Source organism: Herpailurus yagouaroundi, unplaced genomic scaffold (genome assembly GCF_014898765.1).
Source record: "Herpailurus yagouaroundi ecotype Mexico unplaced genomic scaffold, PumYag 188, whole genome shotgun sequence".
Classification (NCBI taxonomy): domain Eukaryota; kingdom Metazoa; phylum Chordata; class Mammalia; order Carnivora; family Felidae; genus Herpailurus; species Herpailurus yagouaroundi.
Window position 1 is genome coordinate 25,432,630 of NW_024412419.1, and position 27,718 is coordinate 25,460,347.

At 52.4% G+C, this 27,718-nt stretch overlaps 1 protein-coding gene across 6 annotated transcripts in view; it reads right to left on the bottom strand.

Annotated features, from left to right (window-relative positions):
- The window catches only part of GALNT14 (polypeptide N-acetylgalactosaminyltransferase 14), a 214,385-nt gene that overhangs the window by 33,345 nt on the left and 153,322 nt on the right, over positions 1–27,718 (bottom strand). For all 6 annotated transcript variants that reach the window (XM_040496432.1, XM_040496430.1, XM_040496436.1 and 3 more), the window contains exons 3-8: positions 20,128–20,226; positions 12,582–12,649; positions 10,169–10,234; positions 9,875–9,996; positions 2,186–2,273; positions 1,374–1,458 (exon numbers count right to left, since the gene is read on the bottom strand). In XM_040496432.1, coding sequence (XP_040352366.1) covers positions 1,374–1,458; positions 2,186–2,273; positions 9,875–9,996; positions 10,169–10,234; positions 12,582–12,649; positions 20,128–20,226 — 528 coding nt within the window. The remainder of the gene's footprint in view (positions 1–1,373; positions 1,459–2,185; positions 2,274–9,874; positions 9,997–10,168; positions 10,235–12,581; positions 12,650–20,127; positions 20,227–27,718) is intronic.

The following is a 27,718-nucleotide window of genomic DNA, read 5'->3' on the forward strand; positions in this document are numbered from 1 at the left end:
AAGAAAGAAAGAAAGAAAGAAAGAAAGAAAGAAAGAAAGAAAGAAAAGGCATTAGCAAGCATGCCATCTGGCTCCAATCTCCCTCTTGGCATCACTCCAGATTATGACAGCTGGAGGAGGAGGGAGGAGAGGCCGGCAGGTAGGTGAGACAGAGGTCCCTGGTAGAGCTCTCCTGAACACACACGTCTCTCTGGAGTGTCCCCATTTGGCTCTTCATAGCTCCTTGGTTCACAATCTGACTTATGTTCTTAAGTTAATTCAGTGCAAGTGAGCAAACGTTTACTCTATGGCAGGTCCAGAGATACGGAGATGCCCATGAAGAATGTGGGGCATCCCTAAGTTACCGGCCAGAGAAACTGCATCCTAGTGGTCTTGTCTGTATTTCTCCAAGCACTTTTATCCTCCTGACACCCCACCTGAAGCAGACAGCTGTCAGCTTGGAGATTCCCCAACAGGTCTGGGACACGTGCACCAGCCTTAGGTAGGAACACCCACACCATACGTTCTCAGTGCTCAGGACACAGGCTCCCTGCTGGGTGGACACCATGCTCTGTTCTACCCCCGGCCCCGTGACAGGTCCCGGGCCCCAGGCGGCCATCCTGCCACCATGTGCAGCGAATCGTAGCAGGGGCCTGAGGAGAGAACGCCCGCAAAAGAGCCTGGAGTTGATGCCACCATCTCATTCTCAGACAGGACACAGCAGATGTGTGTTTGTTTGTTTGTATATATTTTATTTTGAGGGAGAGAAAGAGTGCATGCACGCAAGTTGGGGAGGGGCAGAGAGTGAGGGAGACAAAGAATCAAAGCGGGTTCTGCATTGACAGCACAGAGCCCGATGCGGGGCTAGAACTCATGAACTGTGAGATCGTGACCTGAGCCAGAGTCAGACGTCTAGCTGATTGAGCCACCCAGGCGCCCCAGACGTGTTTGTTAACAAGCAGCAGTGGCCAGGCCTCAAGATCAGCCTCTGCTTACAGCACTGCTGACCTGACCTTTCCCGGGCTGAATCCTGCCTGGTAGCTCAGCTCTGGCCCTAAGGAACCATCTTTTCCCCAGTCAGAGGCTCAAACAGGACCATCTGGTCCCAACTTCCCAACGTTTCGCGGGAAGTGTAAGTACGAGGCGCTAGTGTGGGAAGGGTGACACCGAACAGCTCCTCAGCACAGGCCTTACCAGACCCCTGTCCCCTCAAGGAGACATCTCCTTGAAGACAGAAACTCCTGACGTAAGGGGAGAGGGGGGCTGGCCTGGCAAGGGTTCTCCTGGTCTCTTCCCAGTCCTGAGCATCCAATGTGAAATGCCTCCTACACTCTGCGGCAGCGGGAAGGACCGAGTGGTGACAGATCTGCCCAGCCACCCCTGCCCTGACTTACCTGATGGGCTCGGTGGGGTCCAGGCGCCGAGCCTTCTGCTCTGGGGAGAGCTGCTCCCACTGGAAGTGGAGACTCCAGTCAAACCCTGGAACACAGCACCGAGTCGCTTGATTTGGTCTCTCACGTGTCCCTTCAGAGCCTGCGCAACGTGTCCCTTTTCTGGAAGCTCATGAATGCATCCGGGGAAGCTGGTCCCAGGCTGGTCAGCAAGAAGGCCGCCAGATGTCCCTCCCACAGCTTCTCTTTCTCTACCTCCTACTGCCTCTCTGAGCCTTCTCTGCTGGGCAGTTCGAGGATAAAGGGCAGACGATAGAGTCATTTGCGACAGAGTCCAAGGGGGACAGGATGGGTAGTTATGGGCGTGGCCCTTGGCCAGGAGCATTGGGGAGGCGCCAGGAGGTTTTTGTAAGGGGCTGAGCTACCTCAGATCAGTTTTGGGGAACCAGCACTAGGCCCTGAGCAGAACCTTGGTGGGCCTCAGAGAGAGCATGGCGACCAGTGCTGAGGTGACAGAACAAGTCAGGCCCTGCCTAGCTGGGGGGTCCTTGCCTCCGTCCTGTTCTCAGGTCCCAGAGCGAGCCCATATCAGAGCCAGGGCTCTGGGGGCTGGAGGCATCATCCTACACACTCCCTTGGCTGTTCCATTCGTGGCCTCAGTGGTAAGGCCACAACGGAGCCACCAGCATTATAGGACTCAGGGCCGGACGCTCCAGACAAACCACCAGCAGACGCTTCTCCCACTTTCCCCCTTGAATGCAACAACCAGGAGGAGCAGCGAGTCCTTGCTGAGGAGGGGTGCTGGCCCTACTCACCACCCCTGAGCTCCGCGGCGGACTCGATGTAGTTGAAGTTGTCCAAGCTGATGATGTCAATCACGGGGCACACCACCCGCGTGTAGTCCTGGAAGACAGCAGACTCCGGGCTCAGCCTGTGGTGCCAAGGAGCCGGGCTGGGAATCAGTGAGCTTGGCAGAGCCTCGCCCTGGTAACGCCAGGCTGGTTTTGTGGCCTTGACTAAGCACTGCCAGCTCTGGATCTTAATTTTCTCATCTAGAAAATGGGGTACCGTGACCTCTCTGGTTCCATCGCCTAAAATGCCAGGAGCCTTTCTTTGACTCCTGGAGTCCTTCTCAGCCACAGTGGCCTTCGGAGCATGGTGGGGACACGGCAGGGGCCAGCTGGAGAGGGATGCACATGAAGAAGGGGGAAAGCAGGAAGAAGGGGGCTCTAAAAGTCCTTCACCATAAGTGGGGTCTCAGGAGGCAGAGGCCACAGCCAGCCCGGAAGGTGACCTCTACCTGCAGTCCCATGAAAAGAAGCCACACACCCACAGGAAAAGCACTTTGGAATTTCCAAATACCTTCATTCTATGCCTACATTTACGAATAGCATCTCTAGACATTCCTAACTTCAGGTGTCACTTGTGATGGTCACAGATCGGTGCCTCCAGCCCTGACTCACCCCCTTCCTTCCAGACTCAGATCCAGTATGCCACTGGCCACCTCCGTGGATGCCCCATGGGCTTTCAGTGATGGCTTCATCATCTTGTCCCCAAACATGCTCCTTTCCCTCGGTTGCCTATTTCTGCTAACAGAACCATCGCGTATCCCTCCGTCTCCCCAGCACAAAGCAGAAAGCTTCGCCTCTGCCCATCACCCGTCGAATCTAACTCTGAAACTGCTCGTCTGAGTGTGTCCTGCCTCCATTTTTCCCCCCTCACGCCTGGCGTACCGCAGTGGACTCCTACCTTATCCCACTGTCTTCCCTTCGGCGGCCACCGAAATTGTCATTACGATGTGAAAATCTCACTGTGCGGCTCAAGAGCTAAAAACCTGAACTGCCTGCAAGATAAGGTTCCAACTCCTTAGCCTGGCATTCGAGACCATCAAAACCAGGCCTGTATCTCCCTTTCCGGCTTCCTCGTTTGCTGTATCCCTCAGGCTCCCCTGTCTATAGGCATCAAAGTCATCCAGGAAACATTCTCAAAATATGCAAGACAGAGGCACCAGCTCCTGGGGGCTGTCAAGGTGCTGCATATATTTTTAAAGCCTTCCCTGCTCTGGGTGAACACCCTGTACCTGGCTTGCGGGAGGGGAAGCTGGGGGCAGGGTAAAGGAGATGTGAACATGGAGACTCCACAGCCAAATGGAAACCAAGCAGCCTGGGAGAGCCAGCAGGTCGGGGAAATCAGGCGGGACCACATCTCCAACCCTCCACACCTACCACCTGCTGGCACAGGCAGGAACCTCTGCTTCTCCTTGTCGCCATTTCATTTCCTAGTTCAATCTCTCTCCCAGATGAGGCTGTCTCCTTATTTTAAGCTCGGACTCACCAGGTGCCTGCTTTTATGTTCACAGACTTCATTTGGCCCTCAGCTTGCACGTGTGACTCATCCTGACAGTGACAAGGTACCTCGGAAGGCAAGGGGCCCATGTGGAAAGAAATGCTCATTTTCAATGCATTGCTTCTACTTCTGGGCCGCGCACAGATGCTCCTTCCACAGTCGACACAGCACCTGCCCAGCTGCCACTGCTCTCCAGGCACCACTCAGGCTCCGTCACTGTGCATCTCTGAGTGTGCACACGCACCACATGCCCACGCACGGCCATCCACACCAATACCTCCCCATGGACACAACCTCAAAGACATCCTTGCGACTTGAATTCTGACATGGTTGCAGAAGTTCGGAGACTGAACTTCTTCTGTGAGTCTGACAAAGTCCTCATTTTGCCTTGGCTTGTTGAGTGTTTGGGTCTTTACAGCTTCACTAAGTCCTTATGTCAATGCTTGTGCAGCAGAGAATTAATCTTGCCTGGAGATATGTTTGGCCCTTGCCCAGCTTCTGGGCAGTAACTCCTAAGCCCTCAGAATGCCCTGCCTAGAAGAGTGTCCCTGTTTCCCTGGGAGATTTGAGATATACCAGACAGTCTATGCTAATAGTGTGACTTATGATGAGGGCCTTGGGTCGTGTGGTACCAACTCAACCTGACCTTCGGAGGGGCATGGAGACCATGGGGCGGAGGGTGGTCAGCCACATCTAGGTGACTGACCCCCAACAAAAAGCCCAGACACCAAGGCTTGGGTGGGCTTCCTGTTCCGAAATGCTCTGTACATGTTGTTATACATCCCTGCTGGGAGAAGTGAGTGCCATGTGTATAATCCCACTGAAAGAGGTCAACTAGAAGCTTGTGCCTGGAACTCTCTATGCACCTGTTCCCACTGCTGAGTTTAACCTATATCCATTTGCTACACGAAACAGTAATCATGAATATAATAGTTTTGCTAAGTTCCAAGTCCTTCTAGTGAATTACTGAATCTGCGGGTGGTCTGGGGACCCCCACACCGCAATCCTGGTGTTTCAAATCTCTCCTCAATATTTGGAAATTGAAATGCAAAATAAAATGCTGGTTGCTTGCCTGGGAAAATGCTGGTTGCTTGCCTGGGCCACAGCCTTCCCCAGAAGCCACCCAGGGGCTCCGCCTCCAGGGTGCGTCAGCTCTGATGCACTGTCCCTGTACGTTCCAAGGGCTTCTGCCCTTCTATTACTCCTATCATAGTTCATATGTGGTGTCTGCTTAGAGTCATGGAGACCAGGTGGGTAATGAGGGATATTTGGGGCTCAGTGGTGTGTGAAGCCATGTCCTTAAAAAGAGGCTGCAGGAGACTTTACACGTGACCCTTAAAGCCAGGACGCAAATCTGAGTGACTCTGGGGGTCAGTAACTGCTCCACTTGCGCAGCACTCAGCCCCAGCCCACGGCCTGCTGGGCAGCAGGTGTTCATCAGCGTTGGCTCAAGAGGCTGGCTGTTAACTCGCTCTGAGGGTACTATGTCGATGGCTGGTAGCAAAGCGGATGGGTCAGTTACAGTTGAGAAAAATGGCCTCTCCTCCTACAGGCTCAGGGATGGAAGGACTTCCGGTAAAGATACCCAAAGCCACCACAGGTGCTGGCCCGTGAGCTCCAGTTGGCTGGTCTTCAAGGCTAGGCCCACAGGTAGGCTTAAGCAGGCAGCTGGAGGAGTCACTGGCAGGCCCATGGCCTGGACCCCGTCTCCCCCCCCCCCCCAAGTCCATTGGCAGCAATGACAGAGGCTGAATGCACCAGCCAATGGCCATCGATCACCTGTGCGGTACACCTCTCCTTCCTCCACCCATTCATGTAACTAAAATTACACTGTGAATGGGCACTCAGAAAGCTAGAGAGATCAGTCACTCACTTGGTGAACCAGCTTTACTGAGCACCTCTTATGGTTTAGGAATTGTGGCAGATGGAAAGATGGATACGGCCTCACAGTCTAGGGAAGACAGAGGACGGGCACTGGAGGGTGATGACGGAGCCCCTAAGGTAGGCTGGAGGGGCGGGGTGGGGGAGAAGGAAGGGGTCCTCGAGGAGGGGACAGAAGACCTGGGTTCTCGTTCTGACGCTGCTATCTAGAATTCACGTCACCTTAAGCAAACCAGCACACGCTGAGGAACTGTTTCTTCATCTATAAAGTGAAGACAAATTATTATTTGCCAAACCATCTTGCCTTCCTAACAGGGCTTTTGGGTGGAAGAAGAGAGGGAGGCGTGTGAGAGGCTTTGAAGCATATGTAAGCCATTATTTACATAAATTTACCAAATGCTAAAGGGATTGAAATTTCTTAAAATCTTTTTTCCTACTGAAGAGATATGTAGATAAGGAGCGGGGAGAAAGAGGCTTCTGTTAAAAGAATTAAAACCAACCTGGTGCTTGTTTCAAGTATCATCGTGTAGCTGAAGGGAGGAGACGGGACGCGAGAGAGTTCCTTGTGGAAAAGACCAGCTGAGGACGGTTTCTGACAGCCCAAACTCGGCCTCTCTCTTATCTCTTTCTATTTTTGAAAATCCCCAACTCCAATTACAGCTTAAAATTTCCACTTCTACTCACAAGATCAAATCACGTTTTACTCTGAGACGAGACACAATACAAAGACGTGTGGAAACACAGGCTGACACACGCCCACATCCCTGTCCTGGAAGGGATGTCTCAGTGGAATGTTCTAGCAACAAGAGCCAGGGTCTGGAGAAAACCTCTGCAGCCCACAGAGGCTGCTGTGGTGCTCCGCAAGGGGCAGAGCCAGACCACGGCCCCAGGGTTTGTCCGGCCAGTCCCCTGCTACCCAAAGCTTTAGATCAGAAAGCGGTGGGGATCCAGAGCTCAGCCTGGGAGGATGAGCTCTATTTGGGGCCAAGTGACTGCCACAGGAGGAGCACTGGGTGGCAAGGAGCACTCACACACAGGAGGAAGAAACGATGAAGGCTTCTCTGCCCTGCAGGTGAGGCTGACCAGGGATGCAAAAATGAGAGCATTTTTCAGAAAGGGCTTCTGCGATGGCCTCATAGGCACTGGGGTGGAAAGGGTTCATTAAGGTTGTCTGAGGAAAGCAAGGCCCCCTAACATATCCTGCAGGGCCACATTAGCCTGGGGGGGGTCCTATAGATCAAACACTGAACCGCCACATGATCCCACAATTCCACTCGTTGGTATCACCCCAAAGAATTAGAAGCAGGCACTCAAACTTGCATACTAATGTTCACAGCAGCACTATTCACAATAGTAAAAAGATGGAAACAACCCAAATGTCCATTAGCAGAGGAACGAATAAACAAAATGTGGTACGCAGGCAGTAATTTCTCTGACACTGGACATAGCAACTTTCTTCTAGATATGTCTCCCGAGGCAAGGAAAACAAAAGCAAAAATAAACTATTGGAACTACATCAAAATAAAAAGCCTCTGCACAGCAAAAGAAACAATCAACAGAACTCAAAGACAAGCTACTGAATGGGAGAAGATATTTGCAAATGACCTCCCTGATAAAGTGTTAGTATTCAAAATATATAAAGAACTTTAAAACTCAACACCAAAAAAAAAAAAAAAAAAAAAAGAAACAAACAAAAAAACCCAATCAACTAAAAAACGGGCAGAGGACCTGAATAGACAGACATTCTTCCAAAGAAGACATACAGATGGCTCACAGACACATACAAAAATGTTCAACATCACTCTCACCAGGGAAATGCAAGTAAAAACCACAATGAGGTATCACCTCACACCTGTCAGAATGACTAAAATTAAAAATACAAAAAACAATTGTTGGTGAGGATGTGGAGAAACAAACGGGAGCCTTCATGCACTGTTGGTGGGAATGCAAACTGGTACAGCCACTCTGGAAAAGGGAATGGAGGTTCCTCAAAAAGTTAAAAATAGAACTGCCCTACGATCCAGTAATCACACTACTAGGTATTCAAAATACAAAAACACCAATTCAAAGGGATACATGCACCCCAATGCTTACTGCAGAATTATTTACAACAGCCCAACTATGGAAACAGCCTAAATGTCCACTGATTGATGAATGGATAAAGAAGATATGCTGTATACATACAATGGAATATTACTCAGTCATAAAAAGAACGAAATTTTGCCATTGGCAACAACGTGGATGGATCTAGAGTATATTACATTAAGCGAAATAACCCAGTTGGAGAAAGACAAATACCATGTGCTTTCACTCAAATGTGGAATTTAAGACACAAGACAAAGGAGCAAAGGGAAAAAAGAGAGACAAACCAGGAAACAGAGTCTTAACTACAGGGTACATGCTACACTGATGGCTACCAGATGGGAGGTGGGGGGGGGGGGGATGGGGGAAATAGAAGAAGGAATTAAGAGCACACTTATCATGATGAGCCTTGAGTAATGCACAGAATTGCTGAATCACTATATTGTACACCTGAAATTAATATAACACTCTATGTTAACTATAATTGAATTAAAATGAAAAACTTAATTAAAAAATGTGGTACACTGTGATATTGTGATATAAGAAGAAATATATACCTGGCTTTTGATCTTGGTTCACTGCACAAGAGCTTCTTTTTTTTTTCTAATTTTTTTGATGTTTATGTATGTTTGAGAGAGAGAGAGAGAGAGAGAGGGAGAGAGGGAGGGGCAGAGAGAGAAGGAGACACAGAATCCAAAGCAGGCTCCAGGCTCTGAGCTGGGAGCACAGAGCCCTACATGGCTCGAACTCATGGACCATGAGATCATGACCTGACTGACTGAGCCACCCAGGCGCCCCTATTTCACTAAGAGATTCTAAAACCCTTGGGATTTCCTGAGAGATGGGGGGACAGTTATTCATAGTAATCCCCTTTCATGGAAACTGAGTTTATGCTAATGAGATGACCGGTCAGCTGGGGAACCAACCACTTGATTAGAGGGTTGGTACTTTCAGCATCATCCCCGCCCCCCTCACCTCTGTGACCGGTAGGATCTGGAAGGGCCTCCAGGGCCAGGCAAAGCCCTGAAATTAAAGGGTCTGTTCATAACCTACTATTTCTCAGTCCAGACCTCTTCAGCGGGATTTTGCCAGAAAAAAAGGGGAGAGAGCATTTTCTTAAACAGCGCTAAGTTCTGATCTCTCCCAGTCTCAGGGAAGGTGCTCACAGGATGGGTATTAACCTCTGGGCCCACGTGTGAGAACTCTGCAAGGCCACCGAGGTGCTCTCGTTGGGACGAACGAAGCCGGGAAGGATTTCCCACTTTTCAGAGTGGTTCACACATCCCAATTCTTTCAGCCTCAACCCTGTCATTTTGCACAGGGAAGATGGTGTGGAGGCAACACGGAGGGCTCTGGTGCAGGTGGCGCTGGCCAGGGAATATCAGCCCAGGTCACATAATTCCCCCGACACTGTGTCCTCGTCTGTGAAATGGGTATGTGAAAAGTAACGGACCTCGTACTGCACAGCGTGGCCGTGGGAGTCAACTCAGGCAGAAAATGAAGGGCAGCAATGCTAAGCACTGATGCTGGTACCTTCTGGTGACTTCTGTAGATCAGGATGGGGGTGGGCGGACTTCAGGGAATATAAAATACCAATGGGAACATTAAAGAAAGTTGTTTTTTTTTTTTTCATACTTTCAAAAGGAGTAACCGAGACATAGAAGAAACTTACAGAATTCCAGAGTAATCTAAAGGCAGACAGAGGCAAGGAATAAAGGTTTCTCAGCATCCTGCCCACCTGCCTTGGCCTGTGGGCAAGGGTGATGCACGGCTGGAGGAAAGACAGAAGCCTCAGGAATTGGGTGACAAGGCCCAGTGAAAGTCTGCTGCCTTCTTCTCACAAAAGGCACTCATCAGGGCTCCCTTTCTGGAACCTTCTACTGTCTGGAAGAAATAGTTCTGGGCAGTTCTCTTGCCCAGGAAACTGCACGCGTCATGTATCAGCTGCCGTTGGCAGCCCCATTTGCGGGCCTGCCGTGGGTCACAGTGTGATACAAAGAACTGGTCCCCGGGCCTTGCCCTGCCGTGTGACCGTGGGCAGGCCGCTCTACCTCAGCTTCTCCATCTCTAATGAGGGGACAGCAATCTGTCCCACCCCCCCTCCCAGAGGGCCTGGGGGGCATATGTGAAGTACTGGCCTGAGAGAGCCAAGAGGTGGGGGCTGTGGAATCCTGGCCTCAGTCAGCCTCACTCACCTCTTTGACTCTGTGCAGCAGGGGCTGAAGCCAGTCTCTGTTCACTTCACAGTGGCTGTCAAGGAAGGTCAGAGTGGTGCCCTGGGCAACACTGGCGCCCCGGATCCGGGACCGGACCAGACCTGCAGTGGGGACAAACGGGCAAGTGGATGCCCCCGTCCTTCCATCTTCCGGCAAGCTCGCGGGGGGAGCCACAGGACACCCCCTGCACACTGAACATACACCCAGATGCACATACACACCCCAATCCCCGACATTCACGCTCCAAGGTCCTGCCCAGCTGCACGGACCTACCTTGCCGCTCTGTGTTGCGGATGCATTTCACCTTGGGCAACTTGATGAGTTGACTGCAGTCATCAGCTGTGAAGACAGAAGGTGACGCGGGGTGAATGCCCTGGGGTGGAGGTGAACCCAAAGAGTAGGTAAGTAAGGCAGCCCTACCTACTGTCCCTGCCCCCAGCCGCATAGTCCTGTCCTGACCCCAGGGTGTTTGTGGGTTTTGGATGAGGCTGACTGATTGCTTCTATCAATATACAAACATGGCCCAGTCCATGCAAAGTGGCCTCAAGGGAGGCCTCTTTGGAGCGGGTCACATAGTAGTACCTGTATGCTTGCTGGCAAGCACTTCCAGATGGGAATTCTTGGGATGGCCACCTGGAGACTCTTCTCCGTTTCTATAGACCATGAAAAGCATGAGACGAGACTCTTGCTCACTCTAGTGGGGTCTAGCAAAAGCTGCTGGGAGACCACACAATGGATGAGATGAATTGTGGCATTTCCTGTCTGATACTGGAGACCTTTTCTGTCAAATGATCTGTCCAGTGTATCCCATCACAGAACTGGCTTACCTCTCTCTCTACCATGCAGGGGAATGTGCCGGGATGGGCAGGAGACCCGGTCTTCAGCATCACCCCAGACCTGTCCTCTGGCTTGCCTGCCTGCCCCATTGCTTCCCTTACCCACCAAGTCTCTGAACTCCACATTGAGACCCCATCGTGTTGGTTTTGCTTCACTGTTTTACCACCCTTAGCCTCTCTTTGGCTCTGGACTCTATAGAGTGACAACAGAGACTCATAGAAGCTTCCTCTGGGCCAAGTACTGTTCCAAGCACTTTGAATGTGTGAACACATTTACTTGACTTTATTTTTTAATGTTTATTTATTTTTGAGGGGGGGGGGAGAGGGAGAGAGCGAGCAGGGGAGGGGCAGAGAGAAAAGGGAGACACTGAATCAGAAGCAGGCTCCAGGCTCTGAGCTGTCAGCACAGAGCCGGATGCGGGGCTCAAATCCACGAACCGTGAGATCATGACCTGAGCTGAAGTCATGTGCTTAACCAACTGAGCCGCCCAGGCGCCCCGTGTTAACACATTTAAATCCTTACATAAACTGTATAATTATAATGATCTCCATTTACAGTCAAGGAAAGCAAGGCACGTGGAAGTTACTAATTTGCCTGAGGTACGTAGCCAGTGATTGAGTAAGTGATAGGTCTAGGATTTGAAGCTGGGCAGTCTGGCTCCGTCTGTGCTCTAACCACGAAGCTGCTCCACTTCTGAGTGAACCCAGCAGCATACCCTCCTCAGGCTCCAGTGCCAGGTGACCTGGCAGGACGAGTTTCTCCCCACCTCCAACTGCTTCCTCACTAGGGAAGGGAGATCAGCTCACCAAGTTTAAGTACTGAGAGTCCGATCTTATTGTTCTGGACCCAGTGCACAACTCACGTATGCATTACTCCCAGGGTTCTGAGGCCGTGCGGTGGGTGTAGGTGATAGCCTTCCCGCAGCAGACCCCAGGGTGGTAGTGGTTCCTAAGCCAGCTGCCAGCATGGGCACTCGGGGGGACAGATTCTACTCTCCTAGGACTTGGAGCTGTTCCCAGGGCCATTGCCTGCTTCCCCTGGTTTGTCACCGGAAAGAGGTGGCTCTGCCTGGAACTGCACCCAGGATGCTGGGATGATGGCTCTCATAGGAGGCGGCACTACCAACCCTTGAAGTCTGAGGATGCTTCCCCAACTGTCGTACCCATCAAACTCAATATACACATGTCTGAGGACACCTGCATGCTCTTCTGGGGGCAAGAAGATATTGGGGGGGGGGTGACCCAGGTTCTTTGATAGGACAACTTGGAAACAGTGATGACCAATGGCTGGAGGGTCAGAGGGCAGCTGCTCACTGCATCATGGCCAGGTGATGGGATGCCCCACACGGCACCCTGCAGAGCCCCCCCCCCGCCCCCCCCCCCCCCCAGGAATGCAAGGAGAGGGTGCTGCAGCCTGTGCTCAGGCTAGCAGATTGTCACAGATACGAGTCAGGGACCCCAAGTGATGGAAACTGCTCTGGGTCCCAGGGTCAATTCTCTGAAGTTTTCTATGTCCAGGATAGGGGACAGTGACATACATGTGTGTGCACACCTCCATGTGCACACGTACACACACACAAACACACACACACACACACACACACACACACACACACACACCCCAACCCAATCAAGGATCGACTAAATATACTGTGTAGGTCCTCAAAGACCCACAGCAGAGGACCCAACAAATTGTTTTTAAACGTAAGGTTTATCTCCCTCCTGAGCCCCACATCAACACTTGAAGTCTTCTATACCTGCTACAAGCCTAGGCTTCCCTCTATCCCCAGAGAACCGTGGGCAGGGAATAGAAACCTGTGTCTCCAGAGCAAGGGAGCACTGATACTCACGGTCATTGCTGAAGTCATCCACCAGTATGATTTCCTGGATCAGATTCATAGGAGTGCGGTTCAGTACGCTGTGAGGCGGAAGGACGGGAGATAATTAGGACTTCTGGTAGTTAAACGTATGCACTAACCCGAGCTTTAAATAGACACCACTGCATTTGAGGAATGAAAACTGGGAGCAACCAAAGGGCTTATGCAGTCACGCCGCTCCCCTGTGCGCCCCTGGGATACAGCCCTGCTTTCCCCTAGTGAATGCCACCGCACCCACCCAGCACCCAGACAGAAACCCAGGAGTTCTCCTCAGTGATATCCCGAGACCCCACACCAAGTCAGTGACCAAGACTTGCTGGTCCCGCTAGAAAAGGTCGCTCAAACCACTTCCACGTCTTCCACTTCTGTCCTGGTTCAACCTCTCTTGCTGGATTTTTTGCAGCAGCCATGACCTGCCTGGGCTGTCCTCTGGGGGCCTCCAGAGTGAGCTTTCTGAAGCCCGGAGCTGACGTCTCATCATGCGACTTTCCTCACCAATGCAAACAAGTTAAGTTGACAAAACCTTCACTGTCTAGACCCAAATCCTCAGCACGCTCTTCACTGTCTGGAGACGGACCCCATTTCCAGCCTCCTCTCGCCTAGGGCCCTTATCGGGTGACATCCTGCTGGTTTGTAACCGAGAGCTGGGTCTGCCACACTGCCATGGCCTGATATGCCCCTTCTCTGTCGCAAGGACCAGTTCAATGTACTTCCTCCCCTAAGAGCTTTCCAGCTACTCAGTGAGAACGGATGGCTTCGGCTTCCTGAGGCTTCTATCATGCCTAACTCTGAGGGTTGGTTTTTGCTGGCCCCTCTGGGCAGAAAGGTCAAGTCTAGCCCAGGGGATCAGGGTCCTTGTCAGTACTGTGCTGCCAGAAGCCAGCTCAGAGCCATGGCCCGTCATTCCCTCCAGGGATGGGTACTGCACACCTACTATGTGCTCAGCATTGCATTGGGTATATGAGGAACATCAGCTCTGCCTGCCAGATGCTCAGAGTCTAGGAGCTATTTACTACAAGCTGTGTGATCTTGGGCAAGTTACCTTACTGCTCTGTGCAGTAAGTGGCCCCATCTGTAAAATGGGAATAAGAACAGTAGTACCTATTTCACAGGGCCACTGGGAGAGTTCGAGAGAAAATTTTTATAGAGCATTTAGCACAAAGTCTGGCTCGGAGTAGTTGTCTGGCACTATTTTTGTGCGGCAGGAACAATTCTGGGATTGACTTCATGTGCTGGTCTGTGCTGCTGATGTGCACTCACAGGGCAAGGCTGGATTTCTGGGTTCCCTCAGGGTGTCGGGCCATATTCCACTTCTGAACACCCCAAACCACGCAGTTCCTCAGACACCCTCGGGGCCACACCACTCACTGGAGGGTGCCCATGGCCTGGTGCGTGTTGGGGAGGGGGTTCAGCTGGTGCTGGGGGAGGTCACTGTGTGAGTCCCTCCTCTCAGGAGGGCCAATCTGAGCCCTGTTTCTGGTGAGCCGCCCTGTCTAAGCAGGATGCAGAGACTCTCCAGGAGGAGAACTTTGCCTGGAGCTACTTTTATTTATGTAGCCTTAATTCTCACCATGGCAACTGGTAGAAGGTGAGAGAGCAACCCCGACTCCAAGCCCTGAGCTGGCTGTTGGGAGGTGGGGACACGGAGGGGCAGGAGGTGGCGGGAGGAGACCCTTACCACACAGGATCAATTGACAGTCCCAAAGAAAACACACGCCAACCCAACGACCGACCAGTCTGCTGTTCAGACAGGGAAGGGGGGAGGGAGGCAGAAAGAGGGGGAAAACCTGCTTGAAGAATACCCTCTAATGAGGTTTGATTAAGGCTGCAGCTTCTTCACGTGATTCCCCCCAAATCCCTGCCGGCTCTTTGAAATTCAAGAGTTCTCTTCTGTGAACATCAAAAGGTAAATCGCATGCAGCTCTGGGCTGGTTGAACTGAGAGATGATTAGCGAATAAAAAATGTCCAGGGTTTAAAAAAGAAAAAAAAAAAAAAAAACAGAAATCGTCAGCAGTAAGTGCTAATTAGACCATTTCCTGGTAACACCTGGCTTGTTTTTTGCTCCCCTAATCAGAGCAATTGGAGTGATAGCAGGGGCTCCGTGAACGTGGCCCTGGATTGGGAGAGCCTGAGGTGGCAGGTGCTCTGGGCTCCTGGGGTGGCTGGTAGAGAAAGGTCAAGTCTAGCCCAGGGGCTCGGCCTGGCCCAGCTGGTCCCCCAGGGGCCCCCTTTCTGAACCACCGCTGCCATTCCCACCACCCAGACCCTGCTTGCTCCATTCCTGGAGAGCTGTGCTCTCCCCAGTCCGTCCGCCAGGAGGCTTCACCAGCCCCTCTGCCACCAAGCCAACTGTCCCTTTCCTCCAGCTTAGGAAAAGCCCGTCCCCCACTACGGTGTTCCATGCCCTTTCCACACAGCCTCCAAATGGGAGTGAGTGCTCACCTCACTGGCAGGCCCAGATCACACCCTGCCTGGGAATTATTCTAGAACTGAGTCTCCTACACACAGCTCACTTCTCTGCCAGAGGGCAGCTAGGCAGAAAACAACTACCTACACCTTCCACAATCTGCCTGCCGAGCCCTGATGGCGGGGGCCCCCATGGAGCACCCTGGGAGGCGGCGGGCACGGCGGTGTGAACGGCGTGGGAGGCCCCCAGCATTTCCTAGCTGTGCCATCCTGAACAAGACGCCAGGCCGCTCTCAGCCTTCGTTTTCATCTGTAATTACATTTTCCTTGTAAAGGCAGGCGATATTAATACTTGACCTACTTCACAGGCTCTTGTGCCTTATGAAATGAGGAAATGTATTTGAAATTGCTTTGTGAACTCTACGGTGCTGTATGCAGGCAGGGTTTCTCCAACATTCCCTAAATGTCAGTGGGATGAAGACCTGAGGCGGGCTGACCGTTGAGTCTGGACCTTCTGGAGTCAGGCTGACTTGGGTTCAAGTACTAGAGCTACATATCCACCATTTGCTGGCTTGAGAGCTTCAGTAGGTACTGAGTCTCCAGCACCACAACTTCCTCGGCTGCCTGAAAGGTGCTCAGCATGGAGCGTGGCCCAGGGGCTGCTTTCAGAATCCAGGTTATTGATAATAATGATGATCCTGGTTCTCAAAGTGTGACCCCAGGGCAAGCAGCATCTGTGCTGCCTGGGCACTTGTTAGAAATGCGAACGCTCGGGCCCCACGCCAGACGCACTGGGTTAGAATACCTGGGGATGGGACCCTCCAGGGGATTCTGATGCCTGCTCAAGTTTGAGAGCCCCTGCGTAACAACACTGCTGCATCCCCGGGCGGGAGAGCATCAGGACCCCTGCCACTGTCCATTGTACAGGACCCCTCTGTGCCAGGCCCTGCCTGAACCCACTCACTCTTCTCCACCATCGTGTGAGGCAGTTATTACCGGTAGCTCTTGTTTTGCAGAAACGGAAACTGAGGCAGAGAGGTACAGGAGCTTGCCCAGGGCCACACAGCTGGTATAAGCAGAGCGGGCAAATCTGGCCCCGTGTCTCTTTTCTTATCCACCTTAACCTAAGAAGTTGTTCCCTCTAAATCCAGAGTTTTACCAAAAAAGAAAAAAAAAAGCAACAGTAAGGAGATTCAGGGTATAATCATGCATGCTCCAGAGCCCCCACGGGCAGTGTCGGGTTGAAGGACACTCCAAAAGGAAGGGGACAGCTCTGGTCTCACATATACACAGGGACCCACTGCAATACCAGATAAAGATAAACCATTCCTTGGGGCTTGCTTCTGTCTCCTTAAGAAAAGAAGTCCCCTCACTGATCTGGGTTGTGACTCTCCCTGACCCCATCACCCACCCCCATCATGCCACTGCCTAGCTCTGAGTACCTTCATGTACACCCTCCCAGCCCCCAGCCCTCACCCAGCTAACTCAGGAACTCAGGGGGCCAGAGAGCGAGGGCAGGGATAGGCAGAGGGGCGAAGGTTTAGTCAAGTGCTGGGGGGAGGGAGGGGGAGGAGAGGGTACATTCCGTCCTCCCCTTGAATGTCTTTCCCTTGTGAGAGCCTGGCAGCAGAACCATCAGAATTCTAGAACATTAAAGATGAAAGATACTTTAGAGAAGATCCTTTCACTGATGACAAAGCGAGATAGGAAGAGCTCCTCATTCAGTCCTGTCTCAGTGGCTGGTGATTTATTTGTGCATGAAGATAGGGAATGGAAGGAAGAGAATCCCAAGGCAAATAATACCTGGCCATGGAAACTTCTAGAAGTAATCTTCCTTGCTTCCCCCCCTCCCCTAAAATTCACTTCCACCGTGCTTATGATATAAAAGCCTGTCTGTTCACACAGTTCTACCCTCATTCTGCTGTTTTCATATATCGCACTTGGGTGTTATATCAGAAGTTCCTCAGAGGCAGGAAGTAGGTCCATGGGCTCTCCTGGCAAAGTGCCCAGGAGTTTGGTGTGTGGTCTGGCACTTCACGGGTGTCTACTGAAAAGTATGGTGCTGATGCGCTGGTCCTAAGCCCTCTTTCAGAACACAGGGCACCAGGGCCTTGGGGGCAGTGCTCATCAGGCTGGTGGACAGAGGCACGGGGTTACACCCTTAGCTGCCTCCCAACCTCCCCCCTTGAGCCAGAAACCTGAATCTTGGCTCCTGTGCTTCCTAGCCCGGTGGCCTTGGGCCTCTGTTCACGTCAGGCACCCCTGACTTCAAAAGTTCCAGTTCCGGATGGGACTCCGACTGGACTGAGGCATAAGGTGTTCTGGAGACCATAAAGCCCAGCATACATTTAAAATAGTAATGATATTATTATAAAGTATCATTATTACTATTGTAAAAGAACAGCGAGAAGAAAAGAAAAACTGTGTCTTAGAGCTGAAAGGGAGGAGTCTACAGAGAGCACCTCAAGTGACCTTGAGAATATAAACACGGTGTTAGGGAACTATGGGGAGCCTGGGAGCCCCACAGGATAACACCCCCAAATGTTCCAGGTAATGTCTTCTTGTGGGAAATGTGGTAGAACTGGAAACATGAGGGATATTTTCATCTCCATCCTTACAGATGTGGTCAGTGATCTGCCCAAGTCACACGGCCAGGAAGCAGTAGGGGAAGGACTTACTTGACCCCAGGTCTTGTGACCCCAGGTACCCGACAGCCTCTTTTGAGAGCTCGCTCACCGTGCAGATATGGAGATAGCTAATGCTGCTCAAGCACCGACTCTATGCCCGCCACAGTTCTCGGTCCCTTGTCTAACCCAAAGCAACACTATGCGGTAGCTATGGTTATTATTCCCATTTTCTTGATCAGGCAACTGAGCCACAGGGAGCTTTGGTAAGGGGTGAATAAGATGCAGTCTTGCCCTAAAGGAGTTCACTGAAGATTACACCTGGGAAAAATGCATTAAGTGCTAGAGTAGGGATTTGTAGTAAGAAGTCCAGAGGAAGGCTCTACTGGTGTGTGTGCGTGCGTGTGCATGTGCGTGTGTGTGTGTTAAGGGGGTGGAGGTGCGTGGTGTCAGAGGACTCCTAGAAAGAAGAAGAGAGGCCAGCCTGGAAGGTAAGGACTCCTGCTGATCCCAGTGCCCTCGTGGAAACATCTGGCAGACATAGTTTGTTCCAGAAACCCTGCCTACCCTGCCCAAGCAGACCATGATGGCCATGGGGCTGTGGTCTGGTGTTTTCAAAGTAGTCACCTTCGCTCCACCATGTCCCTGCTCAGCCCAGAGGCTGAGAAACAATGTTTCTCCCTTCACCAGAAAAGACTCAGCTAAATCGGATCACCGCATACCCCTGTTCCCCCCCATATGTCTGCACTGGTTTACAAATCGGAAAGGTACTTTGTTAGTCTACTGCGAGACTCACAGTGACTCCTGACAGTGACTCAGGACATTTTCTGGTCAAGAGCTGAAGCCTTGTTGGGAAACCAAATGCAAACCTGGGGGCCTGGAGGGCGAATACGGAAGCCAGGGCAGAAAAGGCAAGCAGCTGGCCGAAGGAAGCAGCCAGCGGGTTGCCAAGGACATCTGGGCAGCAGACAGAGTTGCCCCTGTAGACAGGGGGGAATCAACACATACTTGGGCAGTTCCCTCCTTGCGTTTCTATGGGATGCACTGACCCTGCAAGGCAGACATTCATCATAAGTGACAGGTGGCGCCAAAGACTTGGTGCCCGCCATCAGGGCGAGCCTGTCGCTGACTCCCTCCCATCACCCGGAGCTTCCCTACCTGCCCACAGCCAGGCACAGGAAGGTGTGGCTTAGTGATGGAAATGACAAGAGATTTCACCATGTTTGGTCATCCTCTCCTTGGCCCTCCTTCTCTGTGGGATCAGGTGACCATGCGATGCGCTGCCTTCCAGATAGAGATGGGCTCAAGCAGGCCATGTGTCCCAGGGGCATGGAGGTATCGCAGGCACTTTATCCCAGGGCCGACCCCAACACCTCTATCAGGGATGCTGAACACCACCACCATCCACAGCCTTGCCTATAGAGGCTGCTAAGAACTGAGGTCAGAGTGCAAGGGTTTGAACCCTGCTTCACCACTGTTAGCTGAGCAACAGTGGGCTTTGATTCAGCACTTCCAAGTCTCAGTTTTCTCAGCTGCAGAGCGGGTACAGCAGTGGCCTCCCACCTCCCCAACGGACAGCATGAGCCGAGGCACGTCTGCACACGAGGGGACCTCATGATCGATGGCTGCCATTACCACCTTTGAAGATGCCAATGCTGCTGGAGACTTGAAAGAGGAAGGGGGGCCGGATGGTGTTGGGGGGAGGGTGGGCATGGGGAGAGGGCTCCAGAGTTATGGGAGGGACATGGCATGGGGAAGGGAGGCAAAACAACCAGGGCCAGGTCTCCAGGGCCCTGTCTGTGCTCTGAGGGCAGTTTGCTGGGAGCTGGCGCTGGGGCTTTTGCAGGTCACAGATTCATGCAGGCCACAGGCCAAGGTAAGGATGCATCTGTTACAGCAAGAGCGGACCCAGACTAGGAGCTGAGGGTGGGTGGAGAGGCAGAGCGGGGTTGGTGCTGCAACAGAAGATACGCAGTGGGGAAAGCAAATATCAGCACTGCCTTCGAGCTGCTCTGCCGTGTGCTGCGGCTCCTGGCCACATGGAGGCTGTGGAGAGGCGTGGACTGGGACTTGCAGTGCCTGGCAGACCCAGGTTCTAATCCCAGCCCAATGCTGGGGTGAGGTATTTACTCAGCGTCACCCCTCGGCTCCCTTGTCAGCTGTGGAAGTTAGAGTTCATGTTCCAGAGACAGTCTAGCACGATGGTTAAGGGCAAGAGCTCCAGATCCTCTGTGGCTGGCACCGACCTCCAAGTTACTGACCACCTGGGGCCTCTGGCTATCCCCCTATAAAATGGGGTAAGAGCTGCCCTCACAGGAGGACGAAGAGCGACAGAATGGATGCATAACATGTATCAGACAGCACCTCCATGGAGTGGGACATGCCTGACATTCTTATCACAGGGCCAGCCTGCCAGTGAGCAGACCCGGTCTTCCCAAGGGCTGGGCCTCGAAGGGCTGATGGATGGATAGGGGGGGTGCTGTCTTACCTGCGGATGGTTCTGAGCAGGGTGGAGCGGGCCTCGTTGTGGAAGGTGATGATAATGCTGGTCGGGGGCAGGTCCGCACAGTACACCAGCAGGGTGCACCTGGGGAAGGAAAGGCAGGAGCACAGGTAAGACCTTTGGGGGCAAAGCAGATCTAAAGGGCTGGCACCAAGGGGCCAGCTGACTGGCGGTTGCCGGTATAGACAGATGGCTGGCATCTGGGAGAGCTGACCTGGTTGCACGGTGCAGATTAAGACCCCAGGGCAGGAAAGTTCCCAGAATGACTGAAGTTCAATTTCCTACCACCTCAGGGGAACTTGGGCTCGCATCCAAATTAAGTAAACGTGCAGAACAGAAATGTGGGATTTCTCGCATGTCCGAATTCATGCATGGAGGTTCCTGGTAGCCACACAAAGCCACCCCAGGTCCTGGGCTCTGCTCCCTGGTCTGTGTCCATCCCGGACAGAGCCCCCACCTTGTCCTCGGCCGGCAGTTCCAGTTGACTGCACCAGGCTGACCCCTCACCTCCTGCCACACACAAACATGGAAATCTGGTGTGTTTAACAAGGCAGAGCCCTAAAACCCTGGCACAGAGACAATAAAACCCCATCTTAAAAAAGCATTCATTTCCACGTGTCCAGGATCGTTTCATATGACAATTACATCTGGGGTAATTTCAATTTAATACCTCGCTGCAAGTGAAAATTGTAGCCCGCAGCCCGAAAATTACTATAATAATGAAAATAAACCCGCCAAGTGATGCCGGTGCCACCAGGGACTATCCCTGGGTAAGTGCTTCCTCCTGTTTGTCGCTCTTTCGGGGGCTGTCCAATTACGGGGAGTGGTATTAAATGAGGAAGTAAATAACAGACATTTGGTGAGTCAAACACGTCTTCATTTTCCAATTTCGTCCTAGGCTCAGGGCTTTGCATTTGGGGTCCAGAGATCCAAGGATGGACTCCCAGGGGACCGTGAACCCCTTGAAATTGTTTGCAAAGTCGGATAGGCAAAGGTGCGGGTTGTAGCTTTCACTAGATTCTCAAGGAAGTCTGTGGCCGAAGACGCTTAATCTCAGTCCTAGGCCAGAGAGCCTGACGCCCCTGTGGCCTCCCTGATACGTGAACACGTTCCTCCAAGAGCAAACCCTAAACAGAACAGAGAAGGCTGGGCTCTTGTGCTCAGGGCCTGAGCAGATCTGGGTTTGGGTCACCCACCAGGAGCCAAGAATTGGGAAAGGAAGGCTCCAGGGGAAGAGACAGTGAAAAGGTAAGTCATGGCCTTTAGGCCTTCTCCTGCGGCTTCCAGAGAGACAACCCCTCACCACATCACGTCAGCTGTACCTACTAAGAAAACCCCCTGGAATTCACCCCTTCTCTGTCATCCCTGTGGGCCCGGCTCCGAGAGTCCTGCACCTTCTGTCCCTGCCAGTCACGTCCTGTGTGCCACACAGCTCCGCCCATGCCTTCCTCTGGCTTGAAGCCCTCAGTGGCTCCTGTTGCAAAAAGTCCAAACTCCCGACACAGCCCTCAAGACCTTCCACATTTGCAGCTCCCTATGTTGGCAGAACTCTCCACCACCACTCGCACTAAGACTTCTTCATGGAGCAAAGTCCTTCCTCCCTTCTTCATCTAATGAGACCCTACTCATCCTTTGAGACCCTGAGCAATTTTTCCCTTCTGCTGTGAAGGTGTTCCACACTCCCCCAGATAGGTAGTGACTTGTTCTTCGTGTACATGTCTCTCTTCTAGAGCTTCCCGATGGGACTGTCTCCCTCACTTGACTATGAGTTCCTCTAGGAAAGGACCCTTGTCTATCTCCATGGCCCTAGAACAAGAGTTAAGTATACTAGATGCCCATTCATGGGGAAAGGGAGAAAGAAATTCAGGAAATGCATTTCTAGGTCAACTGATGACTTAACCTTTGATGTATTTCAAAGGTGTGGCAGCCAGCCTCCCAGAAGGCTTCCAGGAACTCTCACCTACGGGTCCTCATGCCTTGTGTAGTTCTATCCCCCTCACTGAATCAGGGCTAGCTCCTATGACCAGCAGAATATGAGTGACAGTGGGTGACTTCCAAGGCTAAATCACCAAAGCACTGCCACCTGGAGGGAAGCCAGCTGCCGAGGACGTTCAGGCAGCTCGGCGGAGAGATGCCTGCGTGCAGAGGAACTGAGGCCTCTTGCCCACAGCCGGCACCAGCTTGCCAGCCATGTGAACGAGCACCCTGGAAGTGAATCCGCCAGCTCCGGTCAAACCTATAGATGACAGAAGCTTCAGCAGCTCTAAGCCAGAACCGCCCAGCCAGGATGCTCCCGATTCCTGGCCCACAAAGACAATGAAGGTACGCCACGCTTCCTACTGTTTTTAGGCTGCTAAGTTTGGGAGGGGGGTGGTTTATTTATGCATTTGTTAGCTATCATGAAAAGAGAAGGAAAATGCCGCGACATGGTCCGCCGATGAGAAGAGCCCTTGATGTGGCCTATGTTTGTATACAGAGCTGAGTTTAAATTGGGAGCAACGCGAAGGAAGAGAGCAGGCGGCTGGTTGAGGTGGACGTGGTGGGGGCCCTCGGCTGCTGTACTGCAGGGTCCGTGAGGGCACAGAGAGGATGGAGATACCCAGGCAGAGGGGGAGGAGGCAGTGAGCATGGGCAGCACCAAAAGGAATGACATGGATGTCAGGGAGCAGAAGAATAACCATCTGTCTTCTGCAGGAAGCTAACAGAGCTGAGAGCTTTGTAGGACCTCCTTGTCTCCATCAGAGATGGGGAGAAAGAGAGAGACCGAACCGAGTGACTCAGAAGGCCACTACTACCAGGGCTGTGCCAAGGGTCAGGTGCTAGGCACTGCCTTAGGGATGGCTTTCTCTTCTGCAGCCTGGGAGGCAAGGGGGCCCCAAACCGTAGCTTTCGTGATGTAAGTTATTTAAGGACAACTTGGTGCGGGAGGGTGGTAGTGGGAACAGCTGCTCAGAGAGCTTTTGGGGACAGAGACCCTTTCTCCTGCCTTGGCGACATCCAGCCCAGAGGCAGGCATGTTCATGTGCGACAGCCCAGCAGTATGGACACACACAATGCTTGGAGGGCAGAGAGGCAGGCGTCACTCTCCCCGGCTGGTGAAGTCTTCATGGAGCTGGAGGATGAGGTAGGGACGGACCGAGGGACATGGGGTATGGTGTCCCAGTCCCAGCACGATTCTGGACCCGCAGACTGAGTGCTGAGTGAGACAGGTCATAGAATACTGGCCTGGGGGTCATATGCTACTGACCAACAGTGGGACTGTGAGCAAACCCCCTCCTCCCCAGTCTGCTGTCTACTCATCTGTAAGACAGGTTGGACCCCAGGTCCTCCTGCTTAAGGTCCCCCCAGCATCAGTAATCAGAAGCTGTGATTGTCGCTGACAGTGAATAAAACACAGTTAATCTGAAAGACCATCAAAAAGACCATTTTCAGCTTAGGCTCAGCTGTGTTGCTGGACATCGAATTTTCTTTTCTGAACTGTTTCCTCATCTGGAAAGTGGAGACAATGATTTTTTAACTTGTAGCGATCCCCCCCTCCCTAGATTATCACTATGTTGTTAGGTAACAGTCCATGTTTGACAAAACGGTAACTATCATTATTTTCAACGTCAAGTTCAAATGTGCGGACGGCTCTTCCCATGGGGTAGTTCTGTCCTGTCTGACAGAGGGAGAGGGGCGCTGGGAGGCAAGAGGGGGCGAGAGAGCAAAGAATGTAGCATCAACGTTAGAGAGAGGAACCTGGGCTGTGATGTCAATGTGAATCCTGGATCTGCCGAAAACTGGCTGTGTGCCCTTGCGCACATCATTTGCCTTCTCAGAGCCCCAATTTGTCACCTATACAGTGCAGACAAATACCTCCCTTGCAGGCTTGTCGTGAAGACCCCAGGCTTCACGTGTTTAACAGATGCTGAGAAGATGGTAGCTAGAATTATCATGACTACAGTGGCTGAACCTGCCTCCATGCACTGGTCCACGCTTATGGACCAGAACCTTAAACTCATGGTTGAGAAAAGGAAGGGGCCTTGGAGACGAGCCAGTTCAACCTCTTAAACTGGGCAGAACTTGGTGGTGTGCCAGGCATTGGTGGGAGCCTGGGCCGTTGTGCTCCTGGACCTCACTCCCCTCCAGCCTCCTGTGCCTGCAGGATACAGGACAGGGGCTCCTCTCTAGGCGGGGCAGGAATCCCCTAAGCGCCCCAGCATGCACAACCCAGGGAGGGTAGGCAGCAGGGCAGAGCCTCACAACATGATGGCACGGGCAGCCTAGCCTGGCTGAGGGGACTTCAAGGCATCTTCCTTCCGCCCCTGGTCGCAGCACATCCACTGTCTCATCTGACCCTTGCAACAGCATCTGAGAACCTCCACTCCACACAAGAGGAAAACTGGGGCTCAGGCTCTCCCTCAAGGCCACACACCTGGTGAGGGATTCAGAAGAGCTGAACCCGGGTCCCGTGACTTTTAACTGCGATTTGTCTCTAGCGTCCTGCAGCCCCGCTGAGGGACAAGCACTAGGCACCGGCAGCAGCAAGGCAGAGAGGCTGAGAAAAATCCTTCAAACTGGACGCTGTGTGGAGAGTCAGCTCAGATGGCGGGCTCTCTGGGAGAGGGATCTAAAAGATTAATCAAACAGCAAGATCCATCAGGGACACCAGAGGAATGTCAAAAGCTGCAATGCTAAGATCTGGTACCCACAGACAGACAGGAAAGCTTGTTTATAATTTATTAAAGATTCAGGGGTTTTACTGGAGGGAAGAGTGAGTGAGCCGGAAAGATCGGGGCAGGGGTAGAGCCGGGAGGAAGGGCGGCCCATGCTGTGTGGGGAGACTGACGCCAGCCCGCCCGCCCGGGCTGCTGTCCCCATGGCCCCAGCACCTCCTGAATAACGTACACTCCACTGAGCTCATTTCCCATGTGTAGTTTATTCTCTCCTGTCCCTCTCTTTTCTTTCTTTCTGAAAAATTCACCTGAGATTCTTGATTTCCCCAAGTTCAGCTGTGTCTCCAAGTGCTTCCTGAACCATCAACTTCTTGAGTGTTCAGGGCACTTACAGGCTGAGGACGCCTCCATAGTGGTTCTGAGATGCCGGCCCCGGGACACAGGTAGGAACTTCTCCCTCTCCCATCCCTTTCCATCACCAATCACTGCTCCCCTGCTCGCCCTCCCCTCCCCACCCCTGCACCCAAACAGGTGCCAATGCGGCTATGCCAGAAACGTACTAAGCAACGGTCAGTTACCCCAGAAATGTAATGTTGTACACATGCCTTCTATTTTATTGCACAAGCTCGTGACACCGGCACTTACAGCTGCCTGTAAGTGGTGTGAGGATATCAGCATCATCCCCATTTTATCAGTGGGCAACAGAGGCTCCTGGTGGTCCTAAGTGTGCCTGCTATAAGGCTGGGGCCAGGTCCTCCTGAACATACACCTTCTCCTACAGCGTGCCATCCTTATGGAAGAAAAGACATGGTCATAAATGACAAACATTTGGGGTTTTATCCTGGAGTGTGGAAACAGGAGGGAGTGATGGAGAGGCAGATGCAGTAACTCTGAAGCAGACACATTAGTATTTTTACTCAAATGTTGATGGAAAGGAAAAGCCACTGGACTCCCCTGCAACGGACATTGGCACCAAGTGTGAGAAGACACTCTTGAAGGCGGTCTGGTGTCCCAGAGGGGAGACTGAGGACAGTTAGAGAAAGAGGAAAGGTCACGCAAATATGTGGCTTGATGTAATGGAGATCAAACAAGCCCCTGGCCGCCCCCCCCCCCCCCCCCCCCCCCCCCCGCCCCCGCGCGGACACCCAGGGTGTGTCATTTATTTGGGAGCTTGGAACTTCACTTCTCTAAGCCTTAACTCCTGGTTTACAGGGATGACCTATCTACCTCAGGGAATGTTTTTAGACTACTACATAATGACCCCTACTGCCGGGCATGTAGTGAGTACCCTGCATAGTTAACACTCACCAAAACCCTCTGAGGGGCCACTGCTTAAAGGACTCACTGCTTAACGGCTGAGGCACAGGGGGGCTGAGTAAGTTGCTGCAGCCAGTGCAGACATTTGAACCCAGGCCTGCCAGACATCCTTGTCACCAGGCCACTATCATCACCATGCCATAACATCTCCTGGCCAGTACTGTTCCAAGCACAAGGGTATCCATAAGCCTCCAGCGGCTGCTCAGGTCCCGCCTGCGCCCTGTGCCCTGTGTGGACCCATGTGCCCCCAATTCAAGTCACCAACCCAAGAAGCAGTTGCTACTGAGCTGGGACCTAGCCATTGCAGTGACCTGCCCAGAGGAGAGGGACAGGCTGCCGCTCCTGGGCCAACTATTGGTTGGGCCACCGCAGGGGAATCCCGACAGGGGCTCTCACTCACCGCCAAGGTGGAGCCCATGAAGGTGTGATTTCCATGAGGCTCTGGGAGGGGCAATTCGTGAATACGTGTTCCTAAACGGAAAGCTGCTCCCCTCCCTCTGATTCCTTCAGACCCACACACACTGCAGAGGTCAGACTGAGGCAGAGAAACGGAACGGGCTGTCTTCTCTGTATGTTCCATTTCCTGAACTCTATGGCCACAAAGGCCAAGGGAAACACAGCTGTAAGACATAAAGTGAGGGTGGCACCAGTTTCCTGGGGGAACACTGTCCCCGAGGGAGCGACAGTCTGTGGATTCCCAGGTGCAGGGGCCTGTGGCACATCCTCTATCCCTCCCCAACCTTTGTCTCGTCTCACCATGTCATGGTTCCAGCCCCGAAAAGGCCTCAGAGAGAATGCCGTCTCTCCCCCTCATTGCCCCAGACGCCAACACCCACCCCAAAGCTGGTGCGTGTGAGGAAGAATGAGGAGGGCAAAGCTCTTAGCCAAGGGAGCTTTCCAGAATGTCAGCTGCCTAACGACAGCGACAGGAAACATGCCACCAGCGTTTACGATCACAGATTCCGTTTTCAGAGCTGAGACCATCCAATACATTCCTGGCTTAGTTCTACATAAGGAAGCCTGCTCCCAGGCATGAGGAGAAGGAAGATGGCCCGAAAGGTATAAAATGCCAAACCTCTGCCTGGCCTCTAGGTCCAAGCCCAAGTCTTTAGAAGAGAAAAATGCAAGCAGTATGAAAAGTATGACAACTGTAAAATCAGAAATTCCTTTTAATCTCATTTCATGGGCAACACTGATACACTGTAAGGCATGAAATTTTTATTTCATGTCAATTTCACTGGGATTTCACATGCAGATTAATTTGTTCATCCACATAAACATATACTGCTCCTAGGTCTTGCCTCAGCATCTGTCCTCACTTAGTATTACAGAAATCCTGCATCGCATTAAAGGCACTTAGAGTCACTGCGATCTGCTACTCCATTATGCTGCCACATTTTAATTGGTGAACACTTTATTAAGTTCCTGTATTCTGGCAAGGGGTTTCGTGAGCCCTCAGGGCAGGGAAGCGAGCTGCCTAGAAACGTGGCTGGGTGCTGTGGTGGGCAGCAGATGGCCTCCACCCCCCAAGTCCTTGTGTAGTGCCCTCCTCTGGGAAGTGGGCTGACCCTGGGGACTGGCTTCTCAGGAACAGAATACAGCTA